Below are 18,111 nucleotides of genomic sequence, written 5' to 3' on the forward strand. Positions count from 1 at the left end.
GCCTGCAAGGAGCTCAGACATGGGCCTGCGGCAGACTCCTTCAGGACCGCCACGTATGGTGGTACAGGTTGGGCACTGCCTGACGCCACCATGGCCTGCACCATTCAGCATGGTTATTTCTGTAACAGCCTCGTGACGCAAAAGCAGAGTGTCTTGGGAGAAGGGTACTTTTCACGCTCTCCACAGAGACCGCATCCCAGGCTCGCCTTTCCCGCAGCCCTGAATGCGGGGTCTGTTGGACCTCAGGAGGCCATGCAGCCTGTCTGTGCCCCGGTTCCCTTTGAGTTTCATCACATGGGTGTTATTCTTGTCCTCAGCCCCCAAGCAACTCCTCGGTCCCCTGTGTGCCTGACCCTCAGCCTCACTGTGTCCCCTCCTCTCTCTGTAGCTGCCACCAGAAGTGTGGCCGCAAGAGCTCTTTGCACTTCCCTGGGGACGTGTTTGCCACCCCCGAGCGGGCCGGGGACAGCCCTGCCCAGGGCCCCATACCCTACCTGGATGACGACATCCCCCTGCTGAACGTGGACGAGGAGCCAGGTGAGAGCTGGCGCTGCCTGCACTGCCCCTGCGCTGCCAGGGTGAGGACGGGCGGCCTATGGGACCCTCACCCTGTGCAGGGGCCTCCCGGGAGAGGGCCGGACCAGGCTGGCTTCGTCATGGCCTTGAGCAGCTGCTGTTCTGCCCCTGCAGTGTCACTGGAGCTGGGAGACGTGTCCCTGGTGTCTGTACCCACCTCGGGCCTGCAGCGGACCCCCAACACAGACAGCCGGGGCCAGCTCCTCGGGCAGCTGCAGGAACTGCTGCACCACTGGGTCCTGTGGTCAGCGGTCAAGAGCCGCTGGGTCATCGTGGGTGAGTACATGCCCCACCCAGCCCCTCTGAACACTTCCACCCCTCCTGCAGCCCCTGCCCCGCTTACAGCACCACCCCCGGGGAGAGAGGAGCAGCATCTGAGAGGCCTGGGCCAGGCCCTTACTCCGAGCCTCACCTGCCTGCGAAGCCTGAGCTGGCCCTGACTGCCGGCCATTGCTCAGTGAGCACCTGCTGTATACGAGCCCTCCCACTGGGCGGCAGAGCAGAGTGCTAGTGCTGGGCTCTGGAGACCAACTTGGCAGATTTGAACCCCCATCTGTCACGTGCTGTCTGTGACCTTGGCTAAGCCAGCCTGCTGCTGGGTTTCCTGTTCTGCAGCAGAGGATGCAATGCAGGGCTGGCGGTGTAGCTCAGAGGTGGAGTTCGCTTAGCCCGCGGGACACTTGGGTAGTGCTGTAGCCGCATCTGTGGAGGTTCTAGCTCAGCGCTCGACATGCAGACTGCTCAGTAAGAGTTAAGTGCCAGCGTCATCTCTGGTAGTGTGTCAGAGCTGCGTGTGATCAGGGCACAGCCTGGCCCCTCGTGAGCTGCTTTGTGCTCAAGACGCTGGCCGATCCCAGTCCAGGAAGCAGGGGGGAAGGGGTCCTGGTACAAAATACAGCCTCCAAGGACCCAGTCCCCACCCCAGGATAGCACCTGCAGCAGGGACCAAACCTTCTAACACATGTGCTTTGGGGCCACTTAGGATCCAAGCCACGCCATCAGCCTGTAGCTTTTAGTCAGACCCAGGTGTCCCCCTGAGTGACAGCCACCTGTCCCTAGCAAGCACTGCCTACCAGCTGTGCTCTTGGCCTTTGCCCACTCCTTGGCTCCCCTGCCCCCGGACTGAGCAGGCTGGGCCAGCGTGGGTCCTCCCTGGAACCCAGCGCAGCGTCCTTCCCCACAGGGCTCTTTGTGTCCACTCTCATCCTGTCCCTGGTGTTCGCCAGCCGGCTCCGCCCTGCCAGTCGGGCACCACTGCTCTTCCGGCCCGATACTAACATCCAGGTGCTGCTGGACCTCAAGTACAACCTGAGCGCCGAGGGCATCTCCTGCATCACCTGCTCAGGTGAGGGTCCAGCAGCCAGGGCTCCCGATTACTGTGTGACCTCAGGCCACTGTTTCCCCACATTCCTTTAAGCAAATACTCCCTGGGTTCCTGCCATACATGGGCTCTGGGGAAACGCAGGGGCAGAAGAGTCCAGCTTCCGGTACTAGGGACAGGCCATTGCAATAGTAGGTGTGGGCCCTGGTGGAAGATGACAAGGTGCCTTGGGACATGATATCAGAAGACTTCCTGGAGGAGGCAGCATCTGCACAGAGGCTGGAAGAACAGGAAGGAGTTATGAGGCTGGGGGAGGGGAGAAGAGTTGGCCAGATTGGGAGGAAAGGGCGGACCTGGACAGAGGACAGAGCATGCGCTGAGGAAGAGGAAGACCACATCTGAGCACGCACTGCCATAGCTAACAGTGGCTGGGTAGGCTAAGGTGAGAGCTCTGGACTCCATTCTAGTTGTTGCAGGCAGGTGAGCAAAGAAGGGCTGTGATTGGGTCCCCCAGGGTCTGTGTAGAGGTGGGCTGGAGAGGCAGGGTGGATGCTGGCCGGGGGCCCAAGGAGAGGGGGCATAGTGGGCCAGGGCCAGTGAGGACAGTGTGGTGGGGTCCAGAGGTTTTCAGGGTGATCTGCTTCCCATAGGGCGTGACGAGCGGGTGTCAGGATGAGGGGGGGAGGTACAGAAGGTCCTGGCCTCTGAGGAGTCTGGACCAGCTGTCACCTTGCAGAAGGGAGCCTGGTGTCACGGCGCTGTGCGCAAGGCTCCCTTGTGGGCGAGGAGCCACCGGCTGCCACGCTTGCATCGATTAGGGTGGTATTCCCATTACCCTGGCCTTCCCTCTGCTATGGCGTTAGCCGAGTGTGTGACAATCGAGTGCAGTTCAGAGAGGTGCCCGGGGCCTTCGGGATAGGAGGCAGCCAGGCCTGAGCCAGCCCCTGGACCCCCGCCTGGGCACAGAACCACACTGTCCTTGCTGCCCCCTCAGGTCACCTGCCCGCCCTCAGGCCTCGCTCCCAGGTCTCAGGGGCTGAGCCTGAGCAGCCCCAGAGCTCCAGGATAGCACCTGGTGGAGGCCTGGGCCTCGAGGCCCCCTGGGATGGTGGCCAGAGGCAGCCTAGGCCACGTGCCTCAGGCTTCACTTGGGACCTGGGCAGGTCACTCAGCACCTCTCCTGTTTCTTTGAGGGCGTGGACAATGATGATCTCCCAGATTGCTCTGAGGGCTGACACTTTAACATGCAAAGTGTCTCTCATTTAAAACACGAAAGCCAAGTCCAGGTGCCCACTTGTGCTGCTGGGGGCTAGGGGCTGAGCTCTTCTCCTGTACCTGACTCTGGGCTGAGTGTAGGAGGGGTGACTTCCTGTTTGGTTCTTCGCACCCTGTGTGGGAGGTGTGGCCTCATTCCTGCTGACAGGGGGAGGGACACAGAGGGACAGTGGGGTGCATGCCCCCAGGTCTCCCTCAGGGTAGGCCTGGCCCAGAGGAGAAAACCCACCCTCTCTGTCAGTTCAGCCAAGACCCTTTCAGTCCCCTGACACCCATCCCTCCAGCCCCGGCCTCTGCCTTTGGCCCCCGAGCCTGGCCAGGGAAGCCCGCTGTCCCTGATGCGGGGGGGACAGGTCTGTTCCAGGAGAAGCCTCACAGCCTGCAGAGCAACATCCGGACATCACTGGAGAAAAGGAAGCGCGGCTCTGGGGCTTCCTGGGCCAGCCGGCCAGAGGCCACCCCGCAGGGTGAGTGCCGGGTGCTGGGTACGGGGACCCACGGACAGGCGAGGGTATGAGATCCATCCTGATTCTCCTGCAAGCTTGAGCACCTGTGTTCCTGCACTGCTGGGGGCTGCACATATGGGGAATTTGGGGCTCCTGCCTGCCATCCCAGCAGCTCCCCCAGGCCTGGGCCCTGGGCTTCCCTCCCAAGGCTTAGCCTGGCCTGCCGCGCCCCAGGAACCTGCCCCGGTCACCAAAACCATCCCGAGTGTCTGGAGGAGCACCTGAGGGCTGGAGGCTGGCGGAGCCCTGCTGGGATCGCTGTCAGAAACAGCAGAGACGCAGGGAGATGCTGCAGGATTAAACAGTGTGGGTGGTCATGAGTCCCTGTCACCCTGCAGCTTTGTCACCACCACTGCTACACCTGCCTTGGTCACTCCCAACACCAAGCTCACCATTCACACTTGGGCCCCATCACTGCCGTGCCCTTTACCCATGTGGCCGCTGCCTCCTGTCCTCACTGACCTGGCCCACCAGAGGCCCAAAGCTCACCTGGAGGCCAGCCCAAGCCCAGGCCCCTGCTCCCCGGCCCACAGGCTGTCCCGGTGACTGTCCACTCCTCTCCATCCTCATTTGTCCCTAGACTCTGTGGGCACCGTGTACATCTCCAAGGTGAAGAGTAAAGGCCACCCAGCTGTCTACAGGCTGTCCCTCAATGCCAGCGTGCCTGCCCCGTGGCAGGCCATGTCCCCCGGGGATGGAGAGGTGCCCTCCTTCCAGGTGAGCCTGGGCTGTTGTGAAGTGATCTTCGGCCGCCACCAGGGAGGGGACCTCGGTGCCACACGGTGGGCACGGGCCACATTGGGAGAGGGAAGCAGCAATGTCAGCCTTTTTGGCACCGGTTTAGTAGAAGGCAGTTTTTCCACGGACCGGGCAGTGGGAGGATGTTTTCTGGATGGTTCAAGCACGTTACATGGATTATGCACTTTGTTTCTATTGTGATTCCATTAGATTCTCATGAGGAAGGCATGACCACACCCCTCACAGGGCAGGTCGCTGCAGGGTCTGCAGTCCGATGAGAATCTAATGCTCTGCTGATCTGAGAGGAGGCAGGGCTCAGGCAATAGTGCCAGCCACTCACCTCTTGCTGGGACCCCCACCGACCCGTGGCTGAGGGTTGGGGAGCCCTGCCCTTGAGGATGGGGCTACTAGCAGATGAGGACTCCCACACATCAGCCAGGCCCGTGACAGCCACCAGCAGAGTGGTAGCCACCAGAGGTTCCAGATCAGCCTGGCCTGGGTTCGAGTCCTGGCTCTGCCTTGCATAACTTCTGTGTCTTTGGGCAGATTACCTCATCTCTCTGAGCCTCGGTTTCCACATCTGGGAAATGGGGATATAAACAGCACCAGGTGGCCTCGTTGGAGGTATGAACCAAGGCCCGTGCGCTGCAAGCGGGGACACAGCAGATGCCCAGGGATTGATAGCTGTTAGCTCATCTTCCTGCTCTCAGCAGCAGCTGCAGCATCCTGAGGAGTCTCCCGGGCCAGTCCAGACTCCTTTTTCCCTTCACAGGGGTCCTGTATCCCTTGAACATGTCATGCCCCCAGGTGACTGCCACACATATCCCTCACTGGTTCAAGGTCTGCGTTTCCCTTGCTGTTCCCAGCTGGCCTTCACTGTGCCGATCTCGGTCCGAGTCTCCTACAGCTCTGTGTGCAGCTGTCTCCTGAGCCCTCTCCCGGGCAATGGCACAGATGTCACCTCTTCCTCTTCCTGTCGGGCCTGGCCTGCCTCCTCAGTGGCTTCCTCTTCCCTGGCATTCACCTTCCGATCACCCTCACTGTCTAAACCCAGCCCTGGCCAGAACCAGGTCGGGTCTCTGCCCATCCTACATGCCAGCTCCGTGAGGTCAGGGACCTGCCCGTTCCAGTCACCACTGTGCCCTCAGAGCCTGGCACTGAGTTGATACCCAGTGAGCATTTGGTGGAGGAAGAAATGAGGCTCAGAGGGAGAAAGGATTTGCCCAGTTCTCAGGCTCAAACCCAGGCCTCCGGAGCCTCTGTCCAGAGCACTGTTTCCACTCCGGGCTGGGGCAGGGTGGAACCTGCAAGAGGGAGGGGGCAGACCCTGAGGCTGGCCGGGCCAGGCCAGGCCAGGCAGCCTCCCAGAGTCACGTGTCTTGTCTCTGTCGATCCACTGCTTAGGTGTATAGAGCGCCTTTTGGTGACTTCACCAAGAAGCTGACCGCTTGTATGTCTACAGTAGGGCTGCTCCAGGCCGCGAGCCCCTCCCGCAAGTGGATGGTGACGACCTTGGCCTGTGACGCCAAGCGGGGCTGGAAGTTTGACTTCAGCTTTTACGTGGCCGCCAAGGAGCAGCAGCACACCCGGTAACAGCCTTGCAGATGCTGAAGATGAGCTCTCTCTCTCTCTCTCTCTCTCTGTTTCACATGAGACATGCCACCAGGCACCTTCAGGAAACTTCTGTCCATTTCCCGTACCTGTTCAGACTTCTCTGTGCCCTGTGCTGGGGATGGGGACACTGGCAAAGACAGCAGACCCGTAATCTGTCCACCCACTCCACTGCTGTCCCCACCAGCTCCACAGGGGTTGCGGTGGCCATGTCACTACTCTATAGTCAGGGTTCCACCCCAGGGCCTTTGCATTTGCTGTCCCTCTGTACAGAAAGCTCTCCTGCCTCCCATGTGGTTGACCTCTCGAGATTCAGGTGTCATCTCCTGAGAGAGGTTGTCCCTGAGTGGACCTCCCCCATTGAGAGTCACCTGCCCGGGCTCCATGCATCATCCGCTGTTCTTGCTGGCCCTGTCCCAGCTGTGATTTGTCTGTCCCCAGGAGCAGTCCCCATCCTGCAGGGCACATTGGCAGGTTCACCCCTGCTGTGTCCCCAGCACCTGGCACAGTGTCTGTCTGACACGCAGCGGTTGCCCAGTAAATACTTGCCAATTAGGGAAGTGAATTCTCCCAGCACTTCCTCCTAGCACTGACCCACACTCCACAGGTGTGGTATTCCTGTGGGAAATGACACTCCCTGCCCCCACCCCTGGCTGTAGCAGATTGAGCCACCTGCTCTGTACTCAGTCCCTGCTGGGGCCTGTGCCCGACAGCCAAAGGACCAGAGGCTGCGTTCTCTGCCTCTGGGGCCTCCAGAGCCCTGGGTCATCCCATCTCAGATTCTGTTCCCCAGGCACTGAATGAGGCCCTGAGTTTGCAGATGCAGGGTCTTTTTCACTGGCCCTGTGTGGGGCTGGGGAACGGGGATGAGCCAGTCACAGTACCGTGTGTGCTGGAGGAGGAACACCCCCACTCCATGCGGTGACACAGTGGGGAACAAGGTTTCTGATGGGACCAACTTCAAGCCATCAAGGTCCCACACAAGGCTGGACACACGGGGCAGAGAGTGCAGCTGCAGTCAGGGTGGCTGAGGCAACTCGCACTGCGTCCCTCCAGCCCTCCGCCTGTCGCGTCTCGAGCCCAAGGCTGGGCTGGCTCTGCACACACGCAGTGGCCAGGGGCGGGGGCTGCTGGGTGAGCATGATGCGTTCCAGAAAGAGCTCTGAGTTCCATCTGGTCCAGTGGTCAGCAGGGTGCTTGCCATGGAGCCACCCCTGCTTCAGACAGCTCCTAATTGAGGTGGGGCCGGGGTCAGCACCCTTGCGCCCCCTGGAGGACAATCTGAGCACACTGCTTCCCTCTTCCCTTGTCAGGAGTGGGACTGGATGGGTCTGCAGACCCCTGGCTGTGCTTGCAGCCCCAGCCTGGGCCTCCCTTGCCTCCACAGGAAGCTGTACTTTGCCCAGTCCCACAAGCCCCCCTTCCATGGGCGTGTGTGCACGGCGCCCCCCGGCTGTCTGCTCAGCTCCAGCCCCGATGGGCCTACCAAAGGCTCCTTCTACGTGCCCAGCGAGAAAGGTACTCATGGGCTGCTGCCGTGGGGCTGGGGACCTGGGACCTGAGGCTGGCCTCCTTACAGCCCTGGTGCCCTCTGCAGTGCCCAAGGCCCACCTCTCCGCCACGTTTGGCTTCAACCCCTGCGTGAACACAGGCTGCGGGAAGCCGGCAGTGCGGCCCCTGGTGGACACGGGGGCCATGGTCTTCGTGGTCTTTGGCATCACTGGCATCAACCGCACCCGACAGGTGGACAATCACGTCATCGGAGACCCGGTATGCAGGCCACCAGCCCAGCCCCTCCCAGCCCACTGGCTCCTTGGTGGCTCCTCCAGCCCAGACAGGATGCTGGGAGCCCCACTCCTCCAGACAGCTGAGCAGGGCTGACTTAGAGGCACTAGGGAATCAGGGCACATGTGGAGCCCCCAAGGGACTGGGTCACAGATGAGGCACATGCAAGAAGATTCCTGCCTTGTCCTGTGCCTGGAGAGGGGGCAGCCTGGCCCGGCCCTGCCTCTTGGCCTCAGTGACGCTTCGTACTCCACAATGTCCCCATCCCTCCGCTCCCGCTCCAGTACTGAGCTGTGTGCAGAAGCTCTGGAAAGCATGGGTTAAGCCAGGACGGGTGACAAATGTTGAGGTTTTGTGGTCAGAGCGCCTGGTGGACATAGCAGCCACAGTGGACCCAGGGCACAGGAGAGGGTCATCTGTTCAGTCCAGCTGGAGTCTGCCCATTTTCAGACCCAGGGGTGGGTGGTGGGGATGCAGCCCAGGACCAAGTCCCCGTCTCACTGAGGGGCCCGGGCCATCTGTGTCTCCTTGGGAAAGGGCAGTGTCATCTATGATAGCAGCTTTGACCTCTTCAAAGAAATCGGACACCTGTGTCGACTCTGCAAGGCCATCGCAGGCAACTCGGAGCTGGTGAAGCCGGGTGGGGCCCAGTGCCTGCCCTCAGGTGTGTAAGTGGGATCCGGGTACCCAGAGGCAGGGCTCGAGGTCAGGCATGATGGGGGCAGGGCTGAGGGCCTCACAGGTACCCTGGCTGAGGTCACACCTGGGCTGTCCCTGAGAGGGCCCCAAACGTCACTGTCTACCCAATGGAAGGTTTGCCAGTAGTTACAGGTACTTTGACACCCGGGTGGCAGTTGGGAGGGGTGGGATGGGCTGCCCCACCCCCTGCTTACCAGCACCCCTGCCTGCATCCCCTAAAGGCTATAGCATCTCCACATTCCTGCGGATGCTGCATCCCGAGTGCAAGGAGCTGCCTGAGCCCAACCTGCTGCCGGGACAGCTGTCCCACGGGGCGGTGGGCGTCAAGGAGGGCCGCGTGCAGTGGATCTCCATGGCCTTTGAGTCGGTGAGCCCGAGCGCCCCGCTGGGCACCACACACAGTGCTTGTCTTGAGCCGGTGTCGCCTCAGACCCAGAGGAGTGCTGAGAACTTTGCCTGAGGCCATATGGTTAGCAAGTGTCAGCATCAAGTGGCAGGCTACCCGACTGCAGAGCTCCACCCCCCAACCCCTGGGCCTGCACTGACCGACCGGGTTTATGTCAAGCTGCAGGCTGCTGGGAGCCTGGGACAGTGCCCTGCACCACTGTGCAGTCAAGGTCAAGGCCACAGATGTGATGGCCTCGCCCAGGTGACCAGGGGAGGAGAGCTTGAGGTTAGACCAGCCAGCTACATGTCTCCCCACCTCCTCTGTCACCACTGGACCCTGGGGCTCTGCCCATGGAGGTGCACGCACACACGCACACACACATGCACACCTCCAATATGGGCCTTGCACTTTGCTCTCTGAGGCTCAGCAAGGCTGTCCCTGCTGGCCCTATGCAAGGACCCCAGCCCAGTCCTCCCCGAGCCTGGGGTGCTCAGTATCTTTGAATAAGTCACCTGTTCCCCAGATCCCCAAGTTCCTCATCTGCAGAAAGGGGCTAAAGCCCTCTCCCTACAACCACAGGAAATAACAGGGAAAGCTCTAAGAAAAATAGTGACCAGGTGACAAGTGGCAGGTGATGCCCCCTCTCCAGCCCTTGACCCTTCTGCCTTCCTGACTATGGGAAACCTCCAGCCACTGGGCAGAAGGGCCTCGAGACCCTCACACCCCTCTCAAGCCCCCAGGCTAATGCGGAGCCCAGGACAGCGCCCCGGACAGGCTTTTCTGTATAGTTGTTTGTTCATTCACTGTGGTAAAACATGCATTATAAAACCTACCAACTTAACAGATTTCTAACACACAGTTCAGTGGCATAAAGAACTCCTGTCCAGAGCTTCTCATCTTCCCCAGCTGAAACTCTGTCCCATTAAACACCGACTCCCCACCCGTCCTCCCAGCCCCAGCACCCACCCCGTTTCACACTCTCTGTGTTTACTCTTAAATAATTCGTGTGAGTGTAACCATGCAGATTTGTCCTTTTCTTCAGTGTCAAGTTCCCAAGGCTGGCTCACCCCGGGTAGCTCAGTTGGGACTTCTTCCTGTTTCAGGCTGAAACCCCAGACAGTTTGAGAGTGGAAGTCTCTCTGGTCAGGGCGTCCAGGACAGGGCACCCACTTCCAAGCTGACCCCGGCAATGCTCACACACACACAGACACGGACACACTGCTCACACATTGGAGGCTGGCTCATGTTTAGCAAGGGCAGAGCTTTATACTGCTGTGCAGGTGGCGAGCCCAGGGGCTTCTGGGAGCTCCAGTGGCTCAGTTGGGAAAAGCCAGGAGCCACACGTGTGTGCTGTGTCCAGAGGCCGAAGCAGCTCTCTGGGGCTGGATCGTTGCTCACCCCCATGATCCACAGGCTCCGTAGGAGCCACAGCATGGGGAGGGTGAGCAGGCCACAGCCCACCATCTCACCAGCCCTGTCCCTGCAGACCACGTACAAGGGCAAGTCCTCCTTCCAGACCTACTCGGACTACCTGCGCTGGGAAAGCTTCCTCCGGCAGCAGCTGCAGGCCTTCCCTGAGGGCTCGGCCCTGCGCCACGGCTTCCAGACCTGCGAGCACTGGAAACAGATCTTCATGGAGATCATAGGTGAGCACAGGGAGTGGGCACAGGGCAGGCAGGGGTGGCCTCCCTAGTCCTAACTGAGAGCCCTGGAGAAACGTTGTACAGCAGCCGGCCGCTGGTCAGAGGTCAGGGCTGGATCCTCCCTGCTTGGAGGCTTCTGGCCACATTGTCTGGTCTTGAATTCGGTCACCTAAGAGGTAACATTCGTGCCCACGGGCAGCTGTCATCACAAGCCCTTTTGAGGTGCCAGGCCCTGTCTTAGCTCTTGAACCTCAAATAAGCCCCTCCCTGGGAGGGGGCTGGTCCTGTCAGCAAAGAAAGGTCACGTGGCCCAGAGCAGCACAGCCAGCTGTCACCGCCCATCGGTGACCCTGCAACCCCTAGACCACGGACTTGGGGTCCACAGGCTCCTCGCCCCGCAGTCCCTCAGTCCCCTTTCTTCCCTCCCAGGGGTGCAGAGTGCCCTATATGGCCTGGTCCTCTCCTTGCTCATCTGTGTGGCCTCGGTGGCCGTGTTCACCACCCACATCCTGCTCCTGCTGCCTGTGCTCCTGAGCATCCTGGGTAGGTGGGCGAGGGGGTGACTGGCTGGGCAGGGGCAGGTGTCCAGCTACAGCAGTGTGCAGCTCAGGACCGAAGTTGTCCCCTCCCACCAGTGGAGCTCTTGCTTCCCTGCTACCCGATGGGGAGGCTTAGCTGTAGGCACCCCACTCACTCCCCAGGGGTGCCCCGGGGCCTTGCAGGAGGGCCGGTCCCAGCTGCTGCCCCGCCCCGCCCTGCAGGCATCGTCTGCCTGGTGGTGAGCATCATGTACTGGAGTGGGTGGGAAATAGGCGCCGTGGAAGCCATCTCCCTGTCCATCCTGGTCGGCTCCTCTGTGGATTACTGCGTGCACCTGGTGGAGGGCTACCTGCTGGCTGGAGAGAATCTGCCCCCGCAGCAGGCCGAGGTGAGTGCCCTCTGCCTCCCCCAGGGCGCCACCATATCCTAGGCAGGCTGTGTCCTAGGACTGCGGCCCCGGGACTCACATGATGCCAGCGCAGCCAGAGGGGACTGCGGGGCCCACGGCAGATCTGTGTCCCTGGCCTCAGTCTCCCCAGAGTGCAGTGAGGGAATGGGCCAGACACACCGTGAATGCCGGCCCTTGCTGCCATTCCAGCTGGACCCTGAGGCCACAAACCCCCTTCCGGCTCTCTGGGGCTCATGTACTCAGAGCGAAAACCAGCTACGGGCCTGGTGAAGTTGTTTGTGGGTTTGCTTTTTTCCTACTTTGGGATTGAATTGGTATCAAAACATTCATAAACGTGTAAAAATTAAGTCAGTTATACATTTCATTGCTTTTGCCCCAAAAAACAAAATAGAGCCAAGTGTGGTGTTCCATGCCTATGATCCCAGCTACCAGGTGGCTGAGGCAGGAGGATCACAAATTCAAGGCCAGCCTGCACAACTTAGACCCTGTCTCAAGATATAAAAAGGGCTGGAGGTGTGGCTTGGTGGCAGAATGTTTGCCTAGCATAGCTGAGGCCCAGGTTTCCAGCCCCAGTACCACCCAACAACGTTCCCGTCAGGACCCCCATTTCGGCAGATGCCCCAGCAGCCGGCAGCGCTCGGCACACCTGCACCCTGTGAAGTCGCCCTGCCCTCGTCCACTTGCAGGGCCGGAATCAGGGCCCGGCGCGGGGCTGGCCTTGGGCAGGGCTGTGTGCTGGGCTCGAGGCTCCCCGACGGGCTGGGCCTCAGCTCTCACTCCCTGCCGCCCCAGGACCCCGGCGCACAACGCCAGTGGCGGACCCTGGAGGCCGTGCGGCACGTGGGCGTGGCCATCGTGTCCAGCGCCCTCACCACCGTCATCGCCACGGTGCCCCTCTTCTTCTGCGTCATCGCCCCTTTTGCCAAGTTCGGGAAGATCGTGGCGCTCAACACGGCTGTGTCCATCCTCTACACGCTCACCGTCAGCACCGCCCTGCTGGGCGTCATGGCGCCCGGCTCCTTCACCCGGACCAGGACTTCCTTCCTCAAGGCCCTGGGCGCCGTGCTGCTGGCGGGGGCCCTGGGGCTGGGCGCCTGCCTCGTGCTCCTGCGCAGCGGCTATAAGATCCCCCTGCCCAGCGGGGCAGCCCTATAGCCGGGCCGGATCCTGACTCGTGTACCTCGGCATGGAGGCTGGGGCTGGGCCCGGCCTGGAGGCCCTTGCTGCCCTGCCCAGCTCCGGCTACACCCATTCCCAGCCTGGCCACACTGGAGCCCACACTGTGGTCTTCGCAGCCAGAGCCCGAGCTGGGGCTGAAGCCAGCTGTCACTACGCCCACCTGGGGCCACAGACAGCCTCTCTGGGCTCTGTCCACAGTGCCAGGGAGCAGCCCTCTCCCGTGCCGGGTCACCGTGGGGGCAGCTGACTGCCTCAGGGGCCTCCCCTCACTTGCTCAGTGCTCACAGCCTTCTGGGGCTTTCCAGTGCCCCGTGCTACAGATGTGGAAACTGAGGCACCAGGGGGCAGAGTGACTGTCCTGGGGCTGGGTCAGCCCAGAGCCAGCGCTGTCCCCAAGCCTGGGCCTCCCAGGGGCCTCTGCAGGAAGAGCACAGCAGGTTCAGGGACGGGGACCTCACCTCCTGCTCCTCGTCCCCTCCCGTCTTCTTTGTGTGGGCTACAGCTGGGTGACACCTATGTCCTCCCCAGGCCTTTTGTTGCAGACCAGTGAGGACAGAGGGACTGGCCTGGGGTTGTGCATGTCCCAACTCCAGCCTGGGGCTTCCTCTGAGGCCCTCCTGGGGTGCAGGCTTCCGCATGACCTTCCCCACAGGTCCAAGCCCGTCTCCCCCACGCAGCTCTGAGGGTGGATGTTGGGGGGCAGCCCTTGCGGGGAGAGCTGGCCGTGCCTGCCGCCTGCTCACGGCAGATGGTTCCTGTTAAAGTGCAATGAGACTGCAGACCGCTGCCACTAACGTGAGCCTTTGAAGCATCTCCGGCTACATCCCATTCTTCATGTTGAAAGAGCTCAGTGCTCTCTGCAGCCCGGCCAGAGCCTGGTACAGAGCTGGCCTGTCCTTGGATGGGCATGGAGGGAAGGTGTCCAGCTCTTCTGGGAACGAGGTCCGGGGTGCCCTGGGGACCTCTGCCATGGGAGGTGGGCGCCAGCTGCTCCTGTCTTCGAGGGCCCATCTGGTTCCACGGGTGGGTGTTTGTGAGCCTTCTGAATGCCTGGCTCTGCCTTTCCCGGGCATACACGCTGCTCTCTGAACTTGGTGAAGCTGGGCACGCTGAGCTGGGTGTAATCTCAGAGTGAGGAGGAAACCTAGAGTGACCTCCAGCACAGGTGTGCACCACTGTGCCCTTCTTGTGCCAGCTGGTGTGGAGCCGTGCTTGGTGTTTGTTGAAAGAATATCAGATCTGTGGTGAGGAGATTGAGCCATTAGTGGTACCAGCTGGCACCCCGCACTGCACTGGGCACTCTTCTCAGGGTTGGCGTTTGGTTCTGTGGCTGCTGGAACAACACCAGCTGTTGGCTTGCACAGCGGAACTGAGTCTCTCTTCCCAGTTCCGGAGGCTGCACATCCAAAATCAAGGTGTTGACAGGGCTGGTTCCTTCTGGAGGTTCTGGGCCTCCCTAGCTTCTGCTGGCACCATCAGCTTTCCGATCCATCACTCCAGTCTCCGCCTTCATCTTCAGTCTTCATGTCCGTCTTTTCTAACTGTTTCTCTTCACAGCTTCTTCCTTGGTTAAGAGGAATATCAATCACACTGGGTCGGGCCCCACCCCAGTGCTTTCATCTTAACCTGATCAGCAGCAAAGACCCTGTTTCTAAACACGCTCCTGTTCAGGGGTGCCGGGATCAGGACTTCATTGTTTTGGGGGGACACACCATTGTGTAGCAGGCTCAACACGTTCAGGCTCATGGGCTCGACTTAAGGAATAGCTGCTGTCGTACCCATTCCACTCGTGGGGAAGTCAAGGCCCCAAGGGGCTGACTTGCCTGGACCGTGCAGCAAGGGACTGGTGAGCCAAGCTCGATCCCCAAGGTGTACACAGCTTCTCACTACAGTTGTCACAAAGGCCGATGCTGGGCCAGGGATTTAGCTTAGTGGTTCCGCCACCTGCCTTGCAAGCGCAAGGACCCAAGTTTGATTCCCGGTACCAAAAATAAAATAAATAAGGCTGATGATTACAGGGACATCTGAGGCTGGCGGGCCGATTGAGAGGCCCGTTCTTAAAATACGCGAGGAAACCCCTTGTGTTTGCAAAAGACTTTGCACGGTTGTTTTCCTGCTTTTCTCAGATCGCCATGGCAGAGGGGAAGGGTCCTGCCCAGGAGCATGCGCGGCACTGACCCTTGTGTGGGGGCTACATCTGCAGGGCCGGCCCTCTCCCAAATGCCCGCCATCCCTGAAGAGCATGGACCTTATGGGGAGAGGCCTGGACACCTGGAAAGAGCTCGAAGAAAGGGCTGTCATCTCAAGTCCTTGTCCTGAGACCCTCCCCATAACCCATCTCTAAGGTGGAGGTGGGTCATTTGCACATCGTTTGCATGCAGCCCACATGAAGCCGCTTCATAAAGAGCCCTCTCCTGCCCCATTTACTTTGAAGGGACAGCTCTTCCTCCCGCCCCTTGGCTTCTACCTTGTCAGTACCATGGCGCAGGGTAGACAGTCAAGGGTGGAGGAGGCCACACCATGTTCCAGTGCCGCCTCTTCCAAGGTTGCTAGGGCTCGCTGGCATCTGTGCAGCTGCTGTGACCCTCAGGACCCCTGAAAGTTGGGTTCCCATGTTACCCTTGAGGCCCTGAGTGCTGACTGATCTGTCCCACCCCCAGCTGGCAGTTGTCCTCCTCCCAGAGCAGGGTGGGACAAGCCTGGGGGAAAGACCTGGGTGACGATTTGGGTGCTCCAGGGGACTCTGGCCACACAGCTGGCTGCCTCCTCACCTACAAATAGGTCGTCCATCATCTTGTCTGTGACTGCTGATGCCACAGGGTCCCAAAGGCACTGACTCCCATGCAAAGAACCTTGACCTTCAATTGCTGCCGATCTGTGGCTGAGGTCTTAATGAGCTTTACCAAGCTTAATGAGATGTTCTTCGCTTGCTTGGGCACAGCAGCCAGCTGGGGTCTGCGAGGATGTGCAGGCATCCTGTGTGCCAAGGTGGCATGCAGGGAGGAGAGGCCAAGAGCACAAGGAAAGACAAGGGAGCGCACCTCCTCCCTGCCGCCCGGGACCAGGAGATGTCCGTGAGAGCCAGTTTTTCTGGTGCCTATCTTGCCGGGCCACGTCTGTCCTTCTTGGGAACCCTCAGCCTGCCTCAAGATAAGTGCCCTGTGCTGCTGCTGCTAAGGCTGAGGCCACAGAGCTGAGCCGTGTCCCCATCTCCTTTCCTGGCTGTTGTGAGCCTTGAAAAAGGACAGGGCTGTCCCACCCTTGCCCAGGGAACCAGGAGTTTACCCTGAGGGGATTGGAGATGTGATGAAAGGATTTTAAAAGCAGAAGGACATTTCCTACCTAACTGATCTGCAAAGAAGCTAAGTTTACTGGCCAGGGGTGGGAAAACAGCTTCTCCTAGGCACTGCCCGAGGGACTGTAAACTGGTTCAGCTGTGGAATGGAATTCAGCAGTAACTATCAAAACTATAATCACACAGCCCTTTTGATTCAGCAGTCCTGCTTGAGGATTTATCCTGCAGATAAACTTACCCTGGCCACGTGCAGAAGTTCCTGAAAATGTGTGGTATAGCAAGGAACTGTAGCCCCCAAATGTCCCTCAGCACAGGGATGCATAAAGGAAGTGACAGCCCCGCTCAGGCAGTGAGATCCTCTGCAGCTGGAAAGGATGATGAGGGAATTTTCCAAGCCAAGATGGAAAAATTGCCAAGGTGCGTTAAGTGGGGGAGAAGAGCTCGCAAGGCCATGTAAAATACACTAGATTATGTGTTTAGGAAAAAAAAATGTGCAGGTGAAAGAATCTATATTCGTTTTTGCTTATATATGCAAAACCTGATTCTGAAGAAAATCCAAGAAAAATGAGAAGAGTGGTTACCTGTGTGTGTCTGCAGGAGGGGGCAGAGTGCAGCAGAGGAAGGCTTTTGTCCTGAAGCTTCCCAGGCCTCGGGTTTTGACTGCAGGGTTGCATTGTCTAGAGCAGCAATGGCGAACCTCTTAGAGCTTTCAATGATACAAACAGCCCGCTGTGCCACACTTGCTCTAGGTTCGCCACCACTGCTCTGGATGCTTTTGAAAGCAGGGGAGAGAGGTGGCTGCCATTTGCTCCTTCCAAAGCTCACCCTGGCTGCAGGGCAGAGGGAGGAGGGAGGCAGGGGGCGCAGCCTCCCCTAGGGGAGAGCATCAGCAGCTGTCAGTCCTGAGAGCTCCCCACCAAAGCTTCTGGGACCAGCACTTCTCTGAATACCTTTTCTGAGCAGAAACCCTTAGATCAAGGGCCCTTAAATCAAGAGAGTGGCATTGCCCAGTGCCGCAGTCTGGCACTGGGGTGCTTAGAACAGGGAGCCTGGAAACAGGAGGCTGGAGCTGGCTCTGCGACCACCCTGCTGCGATGTGACACCCGCTGCATGCTTGGGCAAGTCATGGATCGATCTTTACCTGTTTGCTCATCCATTAAATAGAATAATGCCGACCATGCATGGTGATTGCATTTTAATAAGATAGTGTTTGTCCAGGCCTTGGCCACAGCGATCCCTGCTATGCCATCATCGCTATCTTCATCACTGTTACCAAACAGGCTTCTCCCAACTCAGGACAGTGTGTGTGTACTTGCAGTTGCAAAGCTCTTCAATAAACAGAAACCGATCCCTGCCCTGTTGTTCTTCTCTGACTAAGGGCGGAATAGGTTTTCTTGTCCGATTGATGGTGGATCTGGCCAGGGGGACTTTGTTGCCCACTGGGATTTGGCAAGTGTAAAGCAAGCGAAGGCTTGAAATGTGCCACCTTGAAAGTGGCCCTGTTTCTGCCCCTCCAGGGGAAGGATATGTCCCCAAGAACCACCTGCTTTCAGGAGGCCAAGGGACCCATGGACCTGCCGGCACCCCTGGAATCAAGCCCAGCTCATCCTACTGTAGATCAGCCAACTCCCAGCTGACAGGGAATGATTGAAGCCACTGGACTTGTGCGTGCTTGTTATGCAGCACTGTTAGAGCAGTAGCTGACTGCACCACTGCCCACTACCTCCAGAATTTAAGGCGAAGCTTCACACTGCCTTCAAAGGCCGGCAGGGTCTCACTGTGCCTGTTTTCATCTCATGCCACAGCCTCCCCTTTGCACCTCAGGCCTCTCCTGAGCCAAATTCTCAGTGGCTTTGTGTGGCTGCTCCCTCTCCCTCACGTGATCCTGTTCCTACTGCACTGGGTAGCGCCCCCCTCATCCTTCGGGGCTCAGCTTCCTCCAGGAAGCCTTCGTGAGAGCCCCAGGTCTGCCCACCTGTGAAATGGGAATGATCTCATCAGAACTGGGGAGAAGGGTGCCCTGGCTGCAGGGGGACATGTCATTATGGAGCCTTCGATCCTCTGCACCTTCTGCCCTCCCCGTCCTGGCTTCCCACTGCCTTCCCTGCCCCTGTGAGTGCTTGGCAGAACCTGACACCTGTCCTGT

At 59.5% G+C, this 18,111-nt stretch overlaps 1 protein-coding gene across 3 annotated transcripts in view; it reads left to right on the plus strand.

Annotated features, from left to right (window-relative positions):
- The window catches only part of Disp3 (dispatched RND transporter family member 3), a 48,363-nt gene extending 31,044 nt beyond the window's left edge, over positions 1 to 17,319 (plus strand). For 2 of the 3 annotated variants that reach the window (XM_021243524.2, XM_004863581.3), the window contains 14 exons: positions 389 to 537; positions 691 to 852; positions 1,760 to 1,921; positions 3,526 to 3,639; positions 4,259 to 4,395; positions 5,821 to 6,005; positions 7,415 to 7,545; positions 7,625 to 7,797; positions 8,350 to 8,476; positions 8,733 to 8,878; positions 10,386 to 10,545; positions 10,972 to 11,085; positions 11,304 to 11,470; positions 12,284 to 17,319. In XM_021243524.2, coding sequence (XP_021099183.2) covers positions 389 to 537; positions 691 to 852; positions 1,760 to 1,921; positions 3,526 to 3,639; positions 4,259 to 4,395; positions 5,821 to 6,005; positions 7,415 to 7,545; positions 7,625 to 7,797; positions 8,350 to 8,476; positions 8,733 to 8,878; positions 10,386 to 10,545; positions 10,972 to 11,085; positions 11,304 to 11,470; positions 12,284 to 12,646 — 2,290 coding nt within the window. In that variant the 3' untranslated portion in view covers positions 12,647 to 17,319. The remainder of the gene's footprint in view (positions 1 to 388; positions 538 to 690; positions 853 to 1,759; positions 1,922 to 3,525; positions 3,640 to 4,258; positions 4,396 to 5,820; positions 6,006 to 7,414; positions 7,546 to 7,624; positions 7,798 to 8,349; positions 8,477 to 8,732; positions 8,879 to 10,385; positions 10,546 to 10,971; positions 11,086 to 11,303; positions 11,471 to 12,283) is intronic. The other variant, XM_021243525.2, reaches the window with a different exon arrangement.
- Positions 17,320 to 18,111: the final 792 nt, after the last annotated feature.

The sequence above is a fragment of the Heterocephalus glaber genome, unplaced genomic scaffold, assembly GCF_053883595.1.
Source record: "Heterocephalus glaber isolate CG9 unplaced genomic scaffold, H.glaber_assembly_v1.0 deba00001447, whole genome shotgun sequence".
Taxonomy (NCBI): domain Eukaryota; kingdom Metazoa; phylum Chordata; class Mammalia; order Rodentia; family Bathyergidae; genus Heterocephalus; species Heterocephalus glaber.